Genomic DNA, 22,211 nt, shown 5'->3' with positions numbered 1-22,211 from the left:
AATGAGGTCACCCCTTATTCTTCTGAATACCAGTGAATATAGGCCCAGAGCCATCAAATGCTCTTCATATGAGGAATCATTTTCATGAACGTCCTTTGAGCTCTCTTCAATGTCATCCTTTCTTCGATAAGGAGCCCAAAACTGCTCACAGTACTCCTAAGTGAAGCCTCACCAGTGTCTTATAAAGCCTGAACATTACATCCTTGCTTTTGTATTCCAGTCCTCTTGAAATGAATGCTAACATTTCATTTGCCCTTTTCACCACTGACCTGCAAATTAAGTTAGGGAATTCTGCAGAGAATTTCCAAGTCCTTTTGCACTTTCAACTTTTGAATTTTCTCTCCATTTAGAAAATAGTTTTAATAGCTTGTCCTCCTTCCCTCCCCGCCCTTTTTATTTTAGCTTCTGCTCCCTTCCTTCACAGTCCTGAAGAAGGGTCTTAGCCCAAAATGTCCACAGTTTATTCCTTTCCGTAGATGCTGCCTGACCTGCTGAGCTCCTCCATTTTGTGTGTGTTGCTCTGACTTCTCCTTTCTTCGTTAATTTGGATGTTTGAATTGTTGGCAAGGCTAATTTTATTGCTGTTGACAAATGGTGGAATTGAACTGCCTTCTTGAGCTGCTATTCCCTGAATGAAGGTGTTCCCTCAGTGCAGTTGAGAGGGAATTCCAGGGCTCAGATCCAGGGAAGCAGACAATTTCTATGTCAAGATGGTGAGTCAATTAGAGAGGAACCTGCCCGTGCTGGTTTTCTCCCTGTATCTTCTACCCTTGTCCTTTTATATGGTTGAGGTGATACATTTGGGTAGTGCTTTCAGAGCAGCCCAGATGAGGTTGAGGGCCTGTGACTCATGGATGCCCTAAGGATCAATGTTGGGACCTCTGTTTACCCTCTATATCTTCTCATTGCTCCAGGACAACATCCAGACCCCATCAATCTACAGGCCATGACACTCAGGGACTTGGTTTAAATTATTGTTTGTGTTACTGTATGTTTTTTCTGCTATGGTAACTACATATATGTGTTGTGTCCTGTTGGTTCTGTGCTTTGCACCTTGGCCCCAGATGAGGGCTGTTTTGTTCAGCTGTATTCATATAGATGATTGAATGACAATCAAATTTGAACTTGAATGAACATGGCAGGATTAGCAAATTTGTTGTTGATAGTGAAGCAGGTTACATGAATTATAAAGAGATCTTCATCAGTTAGGGAGCTGGGCTAAGGAATGGTAGATAGATTTCAATTTAGATAATCATAAGAGATTATGCAGATGTCTGAAATCCAGAGCAACACACAGAAAATGCTGTTTATTCCCCTCCATAGATGCTGCCTGACCTGCTGAGTTGGACCAGCATTTTGTGTGTGTTGCTTGCAACTTAAATAAGTGTGAGGTTAAAGAGCAAACATGAGGAAATCTGCAGATGTTGGAAATTCAAGCAACGCACACAAAATGCTGGTGGAACGCAGCAGGCCAGGCAGCATCTATAGGAAGAAGCACTGTCGACGTTTTGGGCCGAAACCCTTTGTCAGGATTAGCTGAGAGGAAAGATACTAAGAGATTTGAAAGTAGTGGGGGGAGGGGGAAATGCGAAATGATAGGAGAAGACCAGGGGGTGGGATGAAGCCAAGAGCTGGAAAGGTGATTGGCGAAAGTGATACGGAGCTGGAGAAGGGAAAGGATCATGGGACGGGAGGCCTCAGGAGAAAGAAAGAGGGGGGGAGCACCAGAGGGAGACATAGAACAGGCAGGGTGATGGGCAGAGAGAGAGAAAAAAAACAAACAAATAAATATGTCAGGGATGGGGTAAGAAGGGGAGGAGGGGCATTAACAGAAGTTAGAGAAGTCAATGTTCATGCAATCAGGTTGGAAGTTACCCAAACGGTACATAAGGTGTTGTTCCTCCAACCTGAGTGTGGATTCATCTTGACAGAAGAGGAGGCCACGGATAGACATATCAGAATGGGAATGGGACGTGGAATTAAAATGTGTGGCTATTGGGAGATCCTGCTGACATATCAAAATGGGAATGGGAATCAGAATTTTAATTCCACGTCCCGTTCCCATTCTGATATGTCTATCCATGGCCTCCTCTACTGTCAAGATGAATCCAAACTCAGGTTGGAGGAACAACACCTTATATACTGGCTGGGTAGCCTCCAACCTGATGGCATGAACATTGACTTCTCTAACTTCTGTTAATGCCCCTCCTCCCCTTCTTACCCCATCCCTGACATATTTAGTTGTTTGCCTGTTCTCCATCTCCCTCTGGTGTTGCCCCCCCCCCCTCTTTTTCCTGAGGCCTCCCGTCCCATGATCCTTTCCCTTCTCCAGCTCTGTATCACTTTCGCCAATCACCTTTCCAGCTCTTAGCTTCATCCCACCCCCTCCTGTCTTCTCCTATCATTTCGCATTTCCCCCTCCCCCATTACTTTCAAATCTCTTAGTATCTTTCCTTTCGGTTAGTCCTGACGAAGGGTCTCGGCCCGAAACGTCGACAGTGCTTCTCCCTGTAGATGCTGCCTGGCCTGCTGTGTTCCACCAGCATTTTGTGTAAGTGTGAGGTGATGCATTTTGGACAGATTAGGACCTATGCAGTGACTGATGTGGGTTATACAACAGAGGGACCTGGGAGCACAAGTACACAGTTCACTGTAAATGGCTGCACAAGTAGACGGGGAGATAAAGAAGGCGTTTATCATGTTGGACTTATCAGTGTGATGAGTGAGTTTAGGAGTTATGTTGCAACCATTGGTGAGACCACACGTGAAGTACCGTGTACAGGTTGGCCACCCTGTCATGGGAACAACATTGTCAAGCTGGAGAGATTTACAAGGAGCTGCCTGGATTGAGGGCCTCAGTTATGGGAGAGGTTGGCCACACTGTACGGGATCTTTATTCCCTGGAGTGCAGGGGAATGAGGGGTGAACTCACAGATGTGTATAAAATCACGAGGGGTATGGATAAGAAAGGCTGTCATTGCCTCTTCCCAAAACCAGAGGAGACAGGTACAAGGTAAGAGGGGAGAGATTTCAGAGACCATTGCACACAGGTTTGTGAATGAGCTACAAGAGGAGGTTGTTTGGGCGGGTATAATAGTGACAGTTAAGAGGCATTTGTATATGTATGTGGAGGGAAAGGGCTTGGAGTGTTAGAGAAGCAGAGAGGATGCTGTGGTCAGCATTGACTGGTTGGGCTGAAGGGCCTGTTTCTGTACTGTATTACTCTTATGACTCCATGTAGATGTTGCACACCGTGGCCTCCCTGCACCTGTGGCAGAGGAAGCAGTAAAGATCTGAAGATCTATTTGTCACGTGTAAACTGAAATTTCAAAATATACAGTGAATTGTCTCGTTTGCCTCAAATCAAATCAGCGAGGATTGTGCTGGGCCTCTGTCACCACACTTCTGGCACCAACCTAGTGGGGGAGTGTGTAGGGTGGTGAATGGTTGCTTTGTCCTGAATGGGGTCTGGGTTCTCTGGGATTCTCCCAGGCAGGTGAAGGCTGTTCACTCATGCTCCTGGTGGAGAGTCTTTGGGCTGTCAGGAGCTGAGTTACTCATGGCAGAGTTTTGGCCTTTAGCCCATTCTTTATTTATTTAAAGATACAGTATGGAACACGCCCTTCTGGTCCAATGAGCCACACCCCCAACAACCCACCCAATTAACCCCAGCCTAATCACAGGACAACTTCCAGTGACCAATTAATCTACTAACCATTTCATCTTTGGACTGTGGGAAGACACTCAAGCTGTTCACAGGAAGAACATTAAAAACTCCATACAGACAGCAACAGAATTGAACCCCTAAATCTGCCCTGAAATGTAATGGTGTAAACTCCTTACAGACAGCATCAAAATTAAACCAGAGTCTACTCTGAACTGTAATAGTGTAAACTCCTTACAGACAGCATCAAAATTAAACTTCAGAGTCTACCTGAACTGTAATAGTGTAAACTCCTTACAGACAGCATCAAAATTAAACTTCAGAGTCTACCTGAACTGTAATAGTGTAAACTCCTTACAGACAGCATCAAAATTAAACCAGAGTCTACTCTGAACTGTAATAGTGTAAACTCCTTACAGACAGCATCAAAATTAAACTTCAGAGTCTACTCTGAACTGTAATAGTGTAAACTCCTTCCAGACAGCATCAAAATTAAACTTCAGAGTCTGATGCCCTGAGCAACACGTACAACACACTGGAGGAACTCAGCAGGTCGGGCAGCATCCGTGGAAACGAGCAGTCAACGTTTCGGGCTGAGACCCTTTGATTTTCGGGCCCCTGCCCCCTCCATCTTCAGTCCTGACGAAGGGTCTGTGCTGTACTTTGTGTTTCTGATGCCCTGAACTGTAATAGGGTTCTGCAAGCTGCTACGGTATTGTGGATGGGCTGATCTGGCCTGAATGATGTCAGGTGTCTTCAGAGCTGGGGAGCAGGCCTTCCCCAGAGAGGTGAATGGTGTTTCGTCACGGTCCTGAATTGTGCCTGGTAGCTGGCGGAGAGACTTTGGTCTCAGAAGATGAGACACACGTGACAAGGTCGTCATTGTTGCCGCACTTGGAGGTCCTGGGTTTCTGGTTTTAAAAGGCAGCAGATTCAAGCAAGTGTGCAGGGCTTCTACTGAAAGGGTTTGGCCCATTGACTGGTGGTTCTTATGGTAAAATGCCCCAACAGAATGAGAGCAAAGTCTTCAGGGTTTTGAAGTCTAATCCTTAAAGTACACATAGTTGCATTCAACAAGGATGTAACGCAGAGGCTTTATGAGGCTCTGGTCGGAGTGCACTTGGAGTATTGTCAGCAGTTTTGGGCTCCTTATCTAAAAGATGTGCAGGCATTGGAGAGGGTCCAGAAGAGGTTAACAAGCGATCCCAGCAATAAAGGGGTTAACACGTGGAGCATTTGATGGCTCTCGGCCTGTACTCACTGGAGTTTAGAAGAATGGGGGGGATCATATTGAAATGTATCGAATATTGAAATGCGAAGATAAGAATGGTTGTGGAGAGGATGTTTCCTATACGGGAAGTTCAGACCAGAGGGTAGAATCTCAGAATAGAAGGATAACCCTTGGTGAATCTGTGGAATTCATTGTCACTGATGGCTGTGGTGGCCAAGTCATTGGGTGTGTTTGAAAGCGGTGGTTGATAGGTTATTGATTAGTAAGGGGCATGAAAGGTTATGGGGAGAAAATGAGAGAATGGGATTGAGAGGGAAAATAAATCAGTCCTGATGGAATGGTGGAGCAGACTCGATGGGCTGAATTGTCTAACTCTCTTCCTATGCCGCATGGTCTTATGCACTCTGGCAGGCTGCCCAATACGATCCTCTCTGATTTGACTTGATGCTAAATGATGCATTTCACAGTGTGTTTGAATGGACATGTGACATCCCATCATCAGATACAGGTTCAGATGAGTTAATTCTCACCTACACTGAGGTGCTAACATGAAACTCACAGAGTAAGCAGTATTCATTGTATCGACAAATACAGTGATGAGAGTACAGGATATACGTAGAAACTCCTGACAGACAGTGCCCTGTCTGCTGCTCTATCGTGGCGACCCAAGCTCACATTTGCCTTGCTCATCTGCTGCCGGGAAGCTACCTTTTTCGTTCGGTGTGGGCCTCTGTAGAGTGTGCCATTGTCCACCTCTCTCCCACAGTTGTACGAGTTGGATGGAATCGAGAAGCTCGTCGCTCTGCTGAGCAGCGAGGACGTGGAGGTTCAGAGGGCAGCGTGTGCGGCCATCCGCAACGGGGTGTTCGAGGAGAACAACAGCAAGATCGAGGTGAAGAAGCACGATGGACTCCAGAAGCTGGTGGAGCTACTGGGGCAGAGCAAGGACATTGAGACCAAGAAACAAGTCACCGGTGAGTCCATTGACTTTGCACGCTGTGAACCTGCAAACTCCATCTTCAGTGGACAGGGTGGGTGGTAATCAGCTCCCTAGTTTACTCATTAAATGATGTTCCTGAACTTCCTTTGGATGTTTAAATTCTTTCCCAGGTGTGAATGCAAGGAGAAGGACATTGGCCTCTTGAACCTGCTGCACTGTTTGATGAGGCTCTGACTGACTCAGCCACATTGGGCAGTCATGAATAGGGACAGGACCTTCAACCCATGATGTAAATCACTGCACAATCACCACTTGCCCAGTGTTCATCTAGAACATGGAACAGTACAGGCCCTTCAGCCCACAATGTTGTGCTGACCTACATAAATCCTCAATCTAATCCTTCTCTCCCACATAGGCCAGAACCCTCCATTTTTTCTTTTATCTATGTTCCTATCTACGAGTCTCCTAAGTGTCCCTAATGTATCTGTCTCCACCATCACCCCGGCAAAGTGTTCCACACACCCGCCACTGTGTAAAGAAGCTACCTCTAACATTCCCCTGTATGTTTTCCTGCAGTCAACTCAAATGGATGTTCAAAGTACATTTATTATCAAAGTTATGCATACCATATACCACCTTGAGAGTCAACTTGCAGGCATCCGTAAAACAGAGAAACAATAGAATCCACGAAAACCCAAACACCACAAAGATGGTCAAACAGCCAATGTGCGTATAAAGAACAAATAGTGCAGACAAACAACACAGCACATGAACTGCAGAGCCCCCAACAGGGAGTTCACAGCTGCTGAGCCAGTGAGTTCCGTAGCCAGTCCAGGATCCCAGTGGGTGCAGGCCACAGCCGTGGAGCCAGTTAGTTCCGTAGCCAGTCCAGGATCCCAGTGGGTGCAGTCCACAGCTGCTGAGCCAGTTAGTTCCGTAGCCGGTCCAGGATCCCAGTGGGTGCAGGCCACAGCCGTGGAGCCAGTTAGTTCCGTAGCCGGTCCAGGATCCCAGTGGGTGCAGGCCACAGCTGCTGAGCCAGTTAGTTCCATAGCCGGTCCAGGATCCCAGTGGGTGCAGTCCACAGCCGTGGAGCCAGTTAGTTCCGTAGCCGGTCCAGGATCCCAGTGGGTGCAGGCCACAGCTGCTGAGCCAGTTAGTTCCGTAGCCGGTCCAGGATCCCAGTGGGTGCAGGCCACAGCCGTGGAGCCAGTTAGTTCCGTAGCCGGTCCAGGATCCTAGTGGGTGCAGGCCACAGCCGTGGAGCCAGTTAGTTCCATAGCCGGTCCAGGATCCCAGTGGGTGCAGGCCACAGCCGTGGAGCCAGTTAGTTCCGTACCCGGTCCAGGATCCCAGTGGGTGCAGGCCACAGCTGCTGAGCCAGTGAGTTCCGTAGCCGGTCCAGGATCCCAGTGGGTGTAGGCCACAGCTGTGGAGCCAGTTAGTTCCATAGCCGGTCCAGGATCCCAGTGGGTGCAGTCCACAGTTGCTGAGCCAGTTAGTTCCATAGCCGGTCCAGGATCCCAGTGGGTGCAGGCCACAGCTGTGGAGCCAGTTAGTTCCGTAGCCGGTCCAGGATCCCAGTGGGTGCAGGCCACAGCTGTGGAGCCAGTTGGTTCCGTAGCCGGTCCAGGATCCCAGTGGCTGCAGGCCACAGCTGCCGAGCCAGTTCAGCACTGAGGCAAGCAAAGCCTCACAGAGTAGTGAGCTGATGCTGGTTCATCCTTTGCCCTTGGCCTCGATGCCTTAATCATTTTAATTTGGGTCAGTGCTTAAAATGGCCAAGCATTGGTTCGTTTTTCACCCTCTGCTATTGCCCTTTGCTGCCGTAGGAAAAAGATTTATCATATTAAAGTTTTGAAGAAGCTAGGTACAGAGGAGATGTCAGGGGTAAGTTTTTTACTCAGAAAGTGGTGAGTGCGTGGAATGGTCTGCAGGCAACGGTGGTGGAGGTGGATACGATAGGATCTTTTAAGATACTTTTGGATAGGTACATGGAGCTTAGTAAAATAGAGGGCTATAGAGAGAAGCCTAGTAATTTCTAAGGTAGGGACATGTTCGGCACAACTTTGTGGGCTGAAGGGCCTGTATTGTGCTGTAGGTTTTCTATGTTTTTTCAGCTACCCAGACTGATTTGCTTTCTGTACTTTTTGATTCTGATTAAGGATCTTTCAATTGAAGTGTCTTTGACTTTCTCTCTCTCCACAAATGTTGTTTGATCTGCTGAGTCTTACCAGCATTTGATTTATTTATTTATTGAGATAGAGTGTGAACAAGTTCTACCAGCTCATCAAGCCATACCGCCCAGCAACCCTCAATTTAACACTAGCCTAACCATGAGAGATTCAGAATGACTGATTAACCTATTAACTGGTACATACCTGGACTGTGGGAGGAAACCCATGCCCATGCAGACAACATTGGACACTCCGAGCTGTAATGGTATCATGATAACCTCTGCCTGTTTTAGAGAGCGTGACATCAGGACAGGCTGAGTGAGCTAGGGCTTTTCTCCTGGGAGTGAAGGGGGATTAGAGGTGTACAAGATGGTAAGAGACATAGATTGAATGGGCAGCCAGAGACTTTTTCCCAGGGTGAAAATGGCTAATACCAGGGGGCATGACTCTGAGGTAATTGGAGGATGGTATAGTGGGGGGGGTGGCGGGTCAGAGATAGGTTTTCTTACACAGAGTGGAGGGTGTGTGGAATGCCCTGCTAGGGGTGGTGGTAGAGGCAGGTACGTTGGGGACATTTAAGAGACTCTTAGACAGGCACATGGATGACAGTAAAGATGGAGGGTTGTGGCTGTGTGAGAGGGAAGGGTTAAATTGATGATGGGGTAGGTTTCTAAAGGTTGGCTCTGCATTGTGGGCCAAAGGGCCTGTACTGTGCTGTACATATGTGTTATGTCCTTGCGATGGTTCCTCTCCTCCTCCCGTTGTCTGATGGCTTTGTCCCCTTTCTGCTGGCCTGCCTTCAGGTTTAATGTGGAACCTGTCTTCGAGTGAGGAGCTGAAGAATGAGCTGATCAAAAAGGCCCTGCACCCGCTGACAACGACCATCATCATCCCGTATGCTGGTTGGCCTGACGGAGATGTTAAAGTCATCGATATGGATCCTGATATCTTCTACAACACCACAGGCTGCTTGAGGTGAGCTGTTTTTGAAGTTCCCCTATTCTTGTTAAATCATCCCAAAGCCAGTTCAGTGAGCCCAGCTTGAGAGAGCAGAACGGTCACTAGCTGCTGCTCCCAGCAATGTAAGTGAGTGAGGTTCTGAGGGCTCTAGGTGTTCTGGTGCCTCAATCACAAAACGTTAGCAAGCAGGACTGTATGTCCCACTCCCATCAGGGATGAGGCTACACAGCATCCATGCCAGAACCATCAGACTCAAAAACAGTTACTTTCCCCAAACAGTAAGGCTGATCAACACCTCCACCCACTAACCCATCCCCAAACCCCCAACCACCACTACTTTATCATCTCCTGTCAGTCACCTTATGTACAGATACTCCTGTGCCTAGCGTCACTTTATGGGCAGACAATCAATCTATGTATCAGAATCAGGTTTATTATCACCGGCATGTGACGTGAAATTTGTTAACAATCTATGTATAGAAGCTATCTTAAGCATTTATATTAATTGTGTTTTTAAAAATTATTATTGTTTTCTTTGTGAATTTTTTGTGCTGCATTGGATCTGCAGTAACTTTGTTGTCCATTACACTTGAGTACTGGAAATAACAAAAAAAATACATAAAATTCCACAGCTAACAAATTAACCAATAATATAGTCAGATTCAAGTGGCGTGACACCTGCTACTGAAAATTAAGAATTTTCTAGAAGAATACAAAAGCAACTGTACCATAATTACTGGTCAACTTGCAAAACAATTGTGTGTTTAGGTGATTATATAAAAGAAAGCAAGGTGTAATATTACTATACAAGCAAGCTGAGGAAAGTTCAACTACATGAAAAATACAAGGAAAATGATAATTCTACATCCCTATTCAACATTGCATAGGGGCTGGGGCAAGAACAGGGTAGTTATGTTCCAGTTATACAGAGCGTTGGTGAGGCACATTTGAAATACTGGGCATACACATAAAATGCTGGAGGAACTCTGCAGGCCAGACAGCATCTATGGAAAAGAGTAAACAGTTGATGTTTCAGGCTGAGACCCTTCATCAGGACTGGGAATAAAAGATGAGAAGTTAGAGTAAGAAGACCGACATGTCAGTCCATGGCCTCCTCTACTGCCATGATGAGGTCAAGTCACTTTTATTGTCATTTCGACCATAATTGCTGGTACAGTACATAGTAAAAATGAGACAACGTTTTTCAGGACCATGCTGTTACATGACACAGTACAAAAACTAGACTGAACTACGTAAAAAATAACACAGAGAAAAAGAACACACAACTACACTAGACTATAGACCTACCAAGGACTGCATAAAGTGAACTCAACAGTGCAGGCATTACAATAAATAATAAACAGGACAATAGGGCAAGGTGTCAGGCCAGGCACTGGGTGTTGAAGAGTCTGATAGCTTGGGGGAAGAAACTGTTACATAGTCTGGTTGTGAGAGCCCGAATGCTTTGGTGCCTTTTCCCAGATGGCAGGAGGGAGAAGAGATTGTATGAGGGGTGCATGGGGTCCTTCATAATGCTGTTTGCTTTGTGGATGCAGCATGTAGTGTAAATGTCTGTAATGGCGGGAAGAGAGACCCCAATGATCTTCTCAGCTGACCTCACTATCCACTGCAGGGTTTTGCGATCCGAGACGGTGCAATTCCTGAATCAGGCAGTGATGCAGCTGCTCAGGATGCTCTCAATACAACCCCTGTAGAATGTGATGTGGATGGGGGGTGGGAGATGGACTTTCCTCAGCCTTCACAGAAAGTAGAGACACTGCTGGGCTTTCTTTGCTATGGAGCTGGTGTTGAGGGACCAGGTGAGATTCTCCGCCAGGTGAACACTGAGGTTGAAGAAGCAACACCTTATATTCTGTCTGAGTAGCTTCCAACCTGATGGCATAAACATTGATTTCTGAAACTTCCAGTAACTGCTCAGAAATTCTGCTAGTTTATTCTTTTCCATGGATGTTGTCTGACCTGTGTTACCTGGGTAAATGGCAGGATGTTTTCACTGCAGGGATCTTGGGGTGTAAATCCATAGGTTGCTCAAAGTTGCCACACAAGTTGATAGGGTGGTCAAGAAGGCATATGGTGTGTCGGCCTTCATTAATTGGGGAAATGAGTTTGAGAGCCATGAGGTAACGTTGCAGCTCTATAAAACTCTGGTTAGACCACTCTTGGAGCATTGTGTTCAGTTCTGCACTCCTCATTATAAGGAGGATATGGAAGCTTTAGAGAGGATGCAGAGGATATTTACCAGAATATTGCCTGGATTAGAGAGCATGTCTTATTAAGTGAGGTAGGGCTTTTCTCTCTGCAGTGAAGGAGGATGAGAGGTGACCTTGTAGAGGTGTACAAGATGATCAGAAGCATGATGGACAGCCAGAGGTCCCCCCCCCCCCGGATGGAAATGGCTAATACGAGGAAGAATAACTATAAGGTGATTGGAGAGGAGTATGGGGGAATGGTGGGTGTCAGTCCGAAGTTGTGGGTGTGTGCAACACCCTGCCAAGAGTGGTTGTGGAGGCAGAAACATTAGGTATATTTAAGAAACTCTTGGGCACCTGAATGATAGAAAAAGTGGGGGGCAGGGATGAGGGAGGAAAGGGTTAGATTGATCTCAGAGAAGTTAAAATGTCATTGCAACATTATGTAGTAAGGGTGGCAGCCACACCCTGCACAGCAAACTCCCACAAACTTCCTGGTGGTAACAATCAGATTTCTTCAGAAAGGCACAGACAAGTGAATGTGCTCAGTCTTTTCCCTGGAGTCAGAGAATCAAGAACTAGAGGGAATGGTTGAAGGTGAGAAGGGAAGGATTTAAGAGGAGTTTGAATACTTTGCTGTAGTGTTCTATGTTCTAACCTCCTTCCTCAGGGTGATATCTATGTGGAACGAGCTGCCAGGGGAGGTTGTTGAGGCAGGTACAGTAGTAACTTTTAAAAGGTTGTTGGACAGGTACAAAGACAGAAAAGGTTTAAATGTTTATGGGTCAAGTGCTGGCAAATGAGACTGTCTTGGATGGGGCATCTGGGTCAGCAGGGACAGATGGGCCAAAGGGCCTGGTTCAGTACTGTATGACTCTAGCTACAGTCTGACTGTACACAGACCGCCGGTGGGATCGCACCGCTGCTAAGGATAGCACCAGCAGATATTATGCCTCTGTCTCAGTCAATTAGGAGAGCTCCAGTAGAGATCTGGGGTGTTTTGTCCCCAGAACTAATCTTAACTCTCAGCTTCAGAGAAACAGCACAATACCTTCAGGCAAACCTACTTCCTCCTCGGATATACCTAGTGGGTAGGGCGTGTATCAGTACACACCAGCACGCACTGACAGAGTTTACCTATCTGCTCGCTCAGTGAAGCGTGAAGTTGTTAATGAATACAGACTCTGGGTGAGGGTTGTTTTTGGCTTGTGGCACTTCCACGGAGAGTTGGGATAGACCGAACATAGAATATTACAACAGAGTACAGGCCCTTCGGCCCATGATGTGTTACTGACCCTTTAATCTATTTTCAAAGTCAATCCAACCCATCCTCATTCTTCTAAGTTAGATATGGCCCTTGTGGCTAAAGGGATCGGGGGTATGGAGAGAAAGCAGGTAGAGGGTTCTGAGTTGGATGATCAGCCATGATCATACTGAATGGTGGTGCAGGCTCGAAGGGCCGAATGGCCTACTCCTGCACCTATTTTCTATGTTTCTATCATCCATGCGCCTATCTAAGAGTATCTTAACTGTCCCTAATGTATCTGCCTCTATTACCATCTCTTGCAGTGTTCCACACACCTACCAGTCTCTGTGTAAATAAATAAATAACTTCTGACATTCTTTCCTCCCCCCCCCCCCCCCATACTTTCCTCTTATCACCTTAAAATCATGCTGCCTGGTATTATCCATAGAACCATAGGTGGTATTTTGTTTTATGTGGTGTTTGTATTTTTAGTGGGTGCACTGTGGGTTGTATACGTGTACAGTCAGATGGCAATAAACTTTTAACTTGAACTTGTAACCTGAGAGGAGATTTCTTCATTCAGTGGGTTTTGTGAGTGTTAAACGAGATGCCAATGACCCCTACACCCCTGTTAGACACAATCCTCACAACTCCTTGTAACCCGAGTTCAAACCTGACTTGGGGTGCTGTCTGTGTGGAGTTTGCATGTTCTCCTGTGGATAGGTGGGTTTGTCCGGTGATGCGGTTTCCCCCCACAACCCAAGGCATGCGGGTCAGTGGGGAATGATCCACTGGAACTTGTCCCTGGTGTGTACATAATCCTAACTTGGGAGAACGGTAGAATCTCAGGCTATGTCCACACTAGACCGGATAAATCCATTACTGAAGCTTTTTCTCTTCGTTTTGACCCTCCGTCCACACTGGAACAGCGTTTACCTCCCCCCGAAAACAGAGATTTTCAGAAACGCTCTCCAGAGTGAATAAATCTGAAAATGCCTAATACCTGGCGTAGTGTGTACGGGGTAACTGGCTATTTTTAAAACTGCTGTCGTGAAGTGCCGTAACAGATGTTGGCGGCAGCGCGGCATTTCATTGTTTCCTTGAAAGCAACCTCCAACACCACAACAATACCTGACAATAGATGTGTAACAGCCCAATGTAACAGTGTATGGAAATACAAGACAACACTGATGCAGACATGTTTTATACATTTAACAAGGTGCTTTATTAATGTATTGCTTGTGCAAACATTCAATAGATGCAATTGTCACTTTTGCCCAGTTACTTGTTTCATTGCACATGTTAAATACAGCAAAGTAATACAAAGACATGCCAAAAGTAAAGGCAAACAAATGAGGTAACAGCAAATTTCACTTTTGTCCAGTAACGAGCCTTATTGCATTTAGTTGTAGCTGTCATCCCTTTCATCAGTGAAGAGACTATGGATGTAGGAAATGTTTCTGGACAAACGTGCATCAAGTCTTTCGTTTGGCAATTTCGTTTTGAGTTTTTCTAGTCTGTAACTGGACAAACGTGCATCAAGTATATAGTTTCCTCCTCGCTTGTTTTCTGTGTGTCCTGCGCATGCCCAGTAGGAGGAGATTCGCCCAAATATCCATTTTTAATGAGGACAGAGGTATTTTTAAAAACGCCTAGTGTGGACATCTGTCGTTTTTATGTGAAACTGGCGTTTTCAAAATTATCCGGTCTAGTGTGGACGTAGCCTCAGGGAGCTGGTGGGAATAGCAGAGTGCTCATGATTTAGGTGAGAGGAGATAAGTTCAAGTTTATTGTCATTCTTCTGAATACAGCTAAACGAAACAACCTTTCTGTCAGACCAAGGTGTAAAGCACAGTACAACTATCACATAAAATAATATTAACAGATAAAAAATATTCTGTAGGTGTACAAGTTGACAAAGTGCATATACAACATTGTATATTATGACTATGACTAGACTATGTAACAGTTTCTTCCCCCAAGCTATCAGACTCCTCAATACCCGAAGCCTGGACTGACACCTTGCCCTACTGTCCTGTTTATTATTTATTGTAATGCCTGCACTGTTTTTGTGCACTTTACGCAGTCCAGTGTAGGTCTGTAGTCTAGCGTAGCTTTCTGTGTTGTTTTTTCATTACGTAGTTCAGTCTAGTTTTTGTGCTGTGTCATGTAACACCATGGTCCTGAAAAACGTTGTCTCATTTTTACTATGTACTGTACCAGCAGTTATGGTCGAAATGATGATAAAAGTTGACTTGTTCAATACAACAGTATAATGCTACTGGCACTGTTATCAATAATGTGGATTGGATGGTGTTCAGAAGTCTCACAGCCTGGGGGAAGAAGCTGTCACCCACTCTAATGGTCTTTGTTCTGCCTGACAGTAGGAGATCAGAGATTGTGAGACAAGTTCAAGTTCAGAGGAGTTGTGTGGAGCAGCTGTTTTACACAAGAGTGCTGGGTTGTGCATCCAGGTGGTGGTGGAGGCAGATATGATAGGGGCATTCAAGAGTTTCTTAGGCACATGAGTGAGAGAAAAATGGACGGATATGGACGTTGCATAGGGAGAAGGGATTAATTTAGTTGAGCTTTTGATCACTAATTTAATTGGTTTGGCACAAAATTCTGGGCCGAAACCCTGTTCCTGTGCTGTACTGTTCTGTGTTTTATGATTGTGTTGACGGGTGGGGGGGAAATAGGCTCTAGGGGATATTAGTGGGAGATAAGAGATAGAATAGTTTCAATGGGCCAAATGTTGGCCTCTTTTCCCTCTCTGAATGCTCTTGTTATGATGATCATGTCTGTTAAACAAATCTGAGGAAAATCTCCCTGGGAGATTTCAAGGATGTTGCTGGACTGGAGGACCTGAGTTATATGGAAAGATTGAATAGGTTCGGATTTTATTCCTTGAAATGTATAAGATTGAGGGGAGACTTGATAAAGGTAAACAAAATTATGAGCAGTATAGATAGATAATTCCAAGCAGGCTTTCTCCACTGAGGTTGGGTGGGACTATAACTAGAGGTTATGGGTTAAGGGTGAAAGGTGAAAAGTTTAAGGGAAACACGAGGGGAAACTTCTTCACTCAAAGGGTTGTGAGAGTGCAGAATGAGCTGCCAGCACAAGTTGTATATGCGAGCTTGATTTCATCATTTAAGAGAAGTTTGGATGGGTACATGGATGGTAGGGGTATGGAGGGCTGTAGTGCAGGTCACTGGGAGTAGGCAGTTCAAATGGTTCAGCATGGAGTAGATGGGCCGATGGGGCTGTTTCTGTGCTGTACTTTTTTATTACTCTATGAGGAGAGTTTACTAAATCTTCCCATTTATAAACTTAGTCAGCAAAGTAAATATCTCATAGACATGACACACTCACTCCCACGGTGATCTTTACTAGTTTAATAATTAATTAGTGACATAGGTTTCCTCATTCCAATTGTTAGAGCTGGATTCCAGCCAGCTCTATTGAAGATTCCCTGAGTGAGGTGAGGTAAAGTGTGCCATCACTCTGCCCTCACCCTCCACCACAGTTCCCAAGCCTGGCAGAACATGCTCTCCATTCATGCTGGTCAGGTCCCTGTTTATAGAGATTCCCTGAAGTATTTGGCCAAGCTATTTGAGTAGATCTACTAACATCTACCTGACAGTGTGAAACATTGCCCAGGTGTGTATAGTCCACAAGAAGCAAGGTGGGGCCACCCAATCCCATTCTCATTCCAACATGTCAGTCCATGGCCTGCTCTAAAGCTACGATGAGACCACTCTCAGATTGGAGGAGAAACTACTCATATTCCTTCTGGGTAGCCTCCAGCTTGACAGGATGAACATTGATTTTCAGTAATTTCTCCTCCTCCCCCCCCCCCCCTCTTTTTCAATTCCCCATTCTGGTTCTGCTCTTCACTCTTCTCCTCAACTGCCCTTCACTTACCTCTGATTCCCCTCCTCTTTGCCTTTCTTCCATGGTCCACTCTCCTCTCCTATCAGATTCCTCCTTCAGCCCTTCCACCTATCGCTTCCCAGCTTATTTCATCCCCCTTTCCACCCCAACTCAACCACCTTTCCCCTCATCTGCTCTCACCTAACACCTGCCAGCTTGTACTACTTCCACTCTCCCCACCTTATCCTGGCTTCTTCCTCCTTTCTTTTCAGCCCTAAAGACTGGAAACCAGTCTGAGGAAAACCTCCCTGGGAGATTTCAAGGATGTTACCGGGACAGAAGGACGTGAGTTACATGGAAAGATTGAATAGGTTAGGACTTTATTCTTTGAAATGTATAAGATTGAGGGGAGATCTCAGAGTGGTATGCGTGCGTGTGTGTGCCTGAGTGTGTAGGTGGTGTGCGTGTGTGTGCCTGAGTGGTATTCGTGCGTGTGCCCGAGTGTGTAAAATGTTGACTGTCTGTTCCTCTCCATAGATGCCGCCTGACCTGCTGAGTTCCTCCAGCATTTTGGGTGTGTTGGCTCAAGTCGAACCTGACCAATTACCACCCCATGTGTCCACTCCCGACCTTCAGGGAAGTGGTAGGGGGGGGGGGATCATCCTCTGACCAGCAACAGGCTGCTCACAGAAGCTCAGTTTGGGTCTGGCCAAAGTCCCTCAGCTCCCGCCCACACTACGGCCTGGACAAAGGAGCTGAACTCCATGGGTAAAGTAAGACTTGCTGCCCGTAACATCAAGGCAGCATCTGATTGGCTGCAGCATCAAGACTTGTGGCCAGCGTAGTGTAGCAGCTGGTGTAATGCTTTACAGCGCTAGCGATTGGTTTTCATTTCCCATAAGGAGTTTATGCGTTCTCCTTATGACTCCATGAGTTTCCGCCAGATGCTCCAGATTCCTCCCACAGTCCAAAGACGTCCAGGTTAGGCTTAGTGAGTTATGGGCATGCAAAGTGCGATGTTGGTGCCAGAGGCATGGCAACACTTGGGCTGCTGCCAGCGGGTCCTCGGACTGTGTTGGTCACTGACACAAATGATATATTTTACTGTGAGTCCTGATGAAGGGTCTTGGCCTGAATCATCAACTGTACTCTTTTCTACAGATGTTGCCTGGCTTGCTGAGTTCCTCCAGCATTTTGTGTGTTACACGGTATGTTTTAAAGTACATGTGACATATAAAGCTAATCTTTGTAAAAACTAAAGGAGCCCTGGCTAAATTGGAGAGAGCGGGGAACACTTGTCTGGTTGGAATCATAAAGGGAGATGCTTGAGTTTGGAGGCCACTGGACATCTCTGCAGAGGTTCTTCAGGGTAGTGCCCAGAGCCCACCATTGTCAGCTGCTTCATCAGTGACCTTCCTTCAGGTGTACGGTCAGACAAGGAGATGTTTGCTAAGACTGGTCAATTTTCCACAATGTTCCCAACTCTTCGGATAATGATCCAGCCCTCATTCAGATACAGCAACTTCCAGACAATATCCCTCATCCCTCGTCACTAATCCAGCCCTCAATCAGATACAGCAACTTCCAGACAATATCCTTCAACCCTCGTCACTAATCCAGCCCTCAATCAGATACAGCAATGTCCGGATATTATCCCTCATCCCTCGTCACTAATCCAGCCCTCAATCAGATACAGCAATGTCCGGATATTATCCTTCAACCCTCCTCACTAATCCAGCCCTCAATCAGATACAGCAACATCTAGACAATATCTCTCATCCTTCCCGATTAATCTCCCTCCCGACTCTTATCCCTGCAAATACTAAAGTGCTACACCTCCTCCCTTACCTCCATTCAGGGCCGCAAACAGTCCTTCCAAGTGAGGCAACATTTCACCTGCAAGTTTGTTGAGGTGATATGTTGTATCCGGTGCTCCCAGTGCAGCCTCCTCTATATCAGTGAGACCCGAAGTAGACTGGTGGCCTCCGCTCTGTCCGCAAAACCTGTGATTTCCTGTTGGGCAACCATTTTCATTTCAGTCCCTATTTCTGTTCCAACAAGTCTGTTCACAATCTCCACTTTTGCCATGGTAAGGCCACTCTCAGGTTGCTGAGCAATGACCAGGAGAAAACGCAGCCATCGTGCCCTGACATTCAGTGACATCTCCAGCACCACATCCCCACTATCAGTATCTCAGTGACCGCTGACTATTGAGCCAGAGTAGCAACGCACACAGGATGACTACAAAGGTGGTTCACAGGCTGGCTATCTGCAAACACTGTCCCATAAGGCTCGAGTCAGGATTGTGATGGGATATTCTTCCCTTGCCTGGAAAGTGTGCCGAGGGGATTTACAAAGATTTGTCGAGCACCTCCACTCCATCCAGAAAAAGCGGGTTTTCCCAGTGTCTTACCATTTAAATTCCTATCCCCATCCTCATTCCCACGAGTCGGTATCTCTCTGATATGGTGAGGCCACACTCGGGGTGGGGGAGCAACACCTCATTCATATTCCATCTGGGTAGCCTCCAGACTGATAGCATTAACATCGATGAACAACGAAAGCCGTCCCTACCACTGATCACGTCCACAAAGGACGCTGCTGCAAGACTAGCAGCATGTATCATCAAGAATTCCCTCCATTCAGACCATGCCTCTCCTCGCTGCCACCATCGGGAAGGAGGTACAGGAGCTTCAGGACCCACACTGTGAAGAAAGAGAGTTTCAGGATGTATATTGTATACATTTCCCTGACATTAAATGCACCTATTGAAACATCACCAGGTTCAGGAAGTTATCACCCCTCATTGATCAGGTCCTTGAACGAAAAAGGAAACCTTCACTCACTCCCTCATTGAACTGTTCCCACAACCTACAGACTTGCGTTGAAAGGCTCTACGGTTCATGTTCTTGATATTTATTCACTTATTTATTTATTAATCTTTTTCTGTATTTGTGGTTTGTTTTCTTTTGCACGTTGGTTGTTTGTCCATCTTTATGTGTAAGTTTTTCATTAACCCTTTGCACTTCTTTGTTCTGTGAAAGCCTGCAAGAAAATGAATCTCAGGGTCAAATATGGCAGCAGACAGCTTGTACTTTAATAACAAATTTACTTTGAACTGTAAAATCATGTGGGGTACAGATATGGTAAATCCACTCAGTCTTTTCCCAAGGTTGGGGAAGGAAAAACTAGAGGTGACCAGGTTAAGGGTGAGAGGGGAAAGATTTTATACAAATTTGAGGAGCAACGTTTTCATGCGCAGGGTGGTCAGTATATAGAACAAACTCATGAATCTTTTCTAGACCCTCCCTAATAGGAAATGGTTGTGGACAAGACATTAACAATTTTTAAAAGACAGTTAGACAGGTAAATGCATTGGAAAGGTTTGGAAGGTTATGGGCAAAACACAGGCAAGATCAAGATCGTTACTCTGGGTCTGATGCAACCCAAAAACAATTAAATATATTATGTCATAACATTAAAGTAATAATAATTTTTAAAACAGTAAATATAAATACATAAAATAACTTGTATACATAAATACATAAAATAACTTGTATACATTGACTGTATGTCCATAAGGTGACACTAAGCTGTACATAAGGTGACTGATGGGAAATAATAAAGTAGTGGTGGCGATAGTGAGTGGAGGTGTTGACAGTCTTCCTGCTTGGGGAAAGTAACCATTTTAAAGTCTGGTGGTCCTGGTGTGGATGCTATGAAGCCTCCTCCCTGATGGGAGTGGGACGAACAGTCCATCAGCAGGTGGGTGGGATCCTTCATCATGTTACTGGCCCTTTCTGGCATTTTGCAGTATATACGTCCCTGATGGCAGGTAGATTGGTGCCAGTGTTGTGCTGGGTAGATCTGAATACCCACTGTGGAAATCTTGGTCAGTCGGACTGAAGGACCTGTTCTTTGCAGTATAACGCAGAGCGCTGAGGCAGCCTCGGATAGACTTTGGTTAATTTTGGTAGGTGCACATTGTGATGAAGCTGACTCTCCCTCCTTCCCTGTCTGCCTCTCCCCAGGAACCTGAGTTCATCAAGTCCCGAAGGCAGGAAGCAAATGCGGGAATGTGAGGGATTAATTGACTCCCTTGTCCTCTATATCCAGTCCACCATCGCCAATAACCAGGAGGATGACAAGGTTTGTGGCAGGGCTGCAGGGATGGAAGTGTGGGTACCAGGAGGCTGGTTTTTTGTTGCGAGATGTGGATCCCAAGCTTTCAGACAGGGACTTTTACTGCAGAATGTTGCCGTTTGTAAGAGTCATAGAACAAAACCTTAAGACAGAGAAACAGAATCAGGCCATTCAGCCCATCGAGTCTGCTCCATCATTCCATCATGGCTGGTTTATTTTCCCTCAAACCCACCCGTTCCCTGCAATCTTTGCTGCCCTTTCTAATCAAGAACCTACAAAACCTCTGCTTGAAATAAACCCAATGACAGCTGAGATACACACCTTATAGTGAGGCTGTGAGATACTGTTGGTCTTCACGACAGCTGAGACCAACAGAAACACTGCCTGGGGCTTTGCTGGTTTCTACCTATGTCCACCCCTTCCAGAGGGGTCATACCATTTCTTACCCTCCCTGTGGGCACAAATCAGGGATATGATCACATGAAAACATATTGAACGTTGCAAGTCCAGATAGAGTGGATATGTACAGGAGGTTTTCAACAATGGAGGTGCCTAGGACTAGCCTTAGAACAGCCAGATATCCCTTCGGAACAATGATGAGGAGGAATTTCTTTAGTCGGAGGGTGGTGAATCTGTGGAATTCACTGCCATAGATGGCTGTGGACACCAACCCATTGAGTATATTTACAGCAGAGGTTGATAAATTCTTGATTAGTTGGGGAGTCAAAGGTTACGGGGAGAAGACAGGAGAATGAGGTTGAGAGGGATAATAAATCAGCCGTGATGGAACCAGCGAGGAGACTCAATGGACCAAATGGCCTTATTATGCTCCTATGTCTTGTAACTAGAGGTTGGGGGGTTGAGCTGTCTCCCATCTGCCCAACAAGCAGGGCAGATTTGCCACCTATGGGTGCATGTTGAGGTTTTCACAGGTGGGAAGAACCAGTGCCACTAGTTTTTGGAGTGTGGCATTAAACCAGTGGGGCTGAGGGGGTAAGGTGGGCATTTCCCTGGCCAAGATGGGGCAGCTTACTGGCACGACTTCAACTGATTAGCTTTCCTCTCAGTCCACAGAGAACTCCACATGCGTGCTGCATAACCTTGCCTTCCAGCTGGAGCACGAGCTGCCCAGTGCCTACGTGGAGAGCCTGGGCTGGAGGAATGACTCTTCGGCCCAGCAGAAGTCAGCAGGATGCTTTGGAGCTCGGAGCAACAAGCTGAAAGAGGTACCCCACCCTTCTCCTTCACCTGGGTCTGAGAGATAGCTTTACACCCTGGCCTCACTCACAGGCATTCCTTGTTCCTTCCCATCCACTCTAAATGTCGAGGTCCATGTGCATTGATCCCACACAAGTTTGAAAGGGTTGCTAAGAAGGTGAACAGGTATGCCTTTCATTAGTCTTGGAATTGAGATGCAGGGCAAAGTTGCAGCTCTGTAAAAGCCTGTTTAGACCACACGTGGAATATTGTTTGGTTCTGGTCAGCTCGATATAGGAAGGATGTGGAAGCTTTACGATAGAGATGTTCAAGATGATAAGAGGCATGAATCGACTGGACAGCTTTTTCCCAGGGCAGAAATGGCCAATTCTAGAAGACATCCATTTAAAGTAAATAGAAGATATTTTAGGAGAGATGTCAGAAATAGGTTTTTTACAGCGAGTGATGAGTGCATGAAACACACTGCTGGGGGTAATGGAATAGGCAAATACAGTAGTGGCATTTGAGAAACTCTTAGATTGGCACGTGGATGTAAGGAAAAATGGA

The 22,211-nt window shown here is 46.0% G+C and overlaps 1 protein-coding gene across 3 annotated transcripts in view; it reads left to right on the top strand.

The window, feature by feature from the left end:
- LOC132398728 (plakophilin-2-like) overlaps positions 1 to 22,211 on the top strand; it is a 60,847-nt gene that overhangs the window by 21,915 nt on the left and 16,721 nt on the right. For all 3 annotated transcript variants that reach the window (XM_059978570.1, XM_059978568.1, XM_059978569.1), the window contains 4 exons: positions 5,662 to 5,869; positions 8,816 to 8,987; positions 20,336 to 20,453; positions 21,515 to 21,673. In XM_059978570.1, coding sequence (XP_059834553.1) covers positions 5,662 to 5,869; positions 8,816 to 8,987; positions 20,336 to 20,453; positions 21,515 to 21,673 — 657 coding nt within the window. The remainder of the gene's footprint in view (positions 1 to 5,661; positions 5,870 to 8,815; positions 8,988 to 20,335; positions 20,454 to 21,514; positions 21,674 to 22,211) is intronic.

Source organism: Hypanus sabinus, chromosome 8, assembly GCF_030144855.1.
Source record: "Hypanus sabinus isolate sHypSab1 chromosome 8, sHypSab1.hap1, whole genome shotgun sequence".
Taxonomy (NCBI): domain Eukaryota; kingdom Metazoa; phylum Chordata; class Chondrichthyes; order Myliobatiformes; family Dasyatidae; genus Hypanus; species Hypanus sabinus.
The sequence above is the reverse complement of the archived record's forward strand: the minus strand, read 5'-3'. Positions and strand labels throughout refer to the sequence as shown.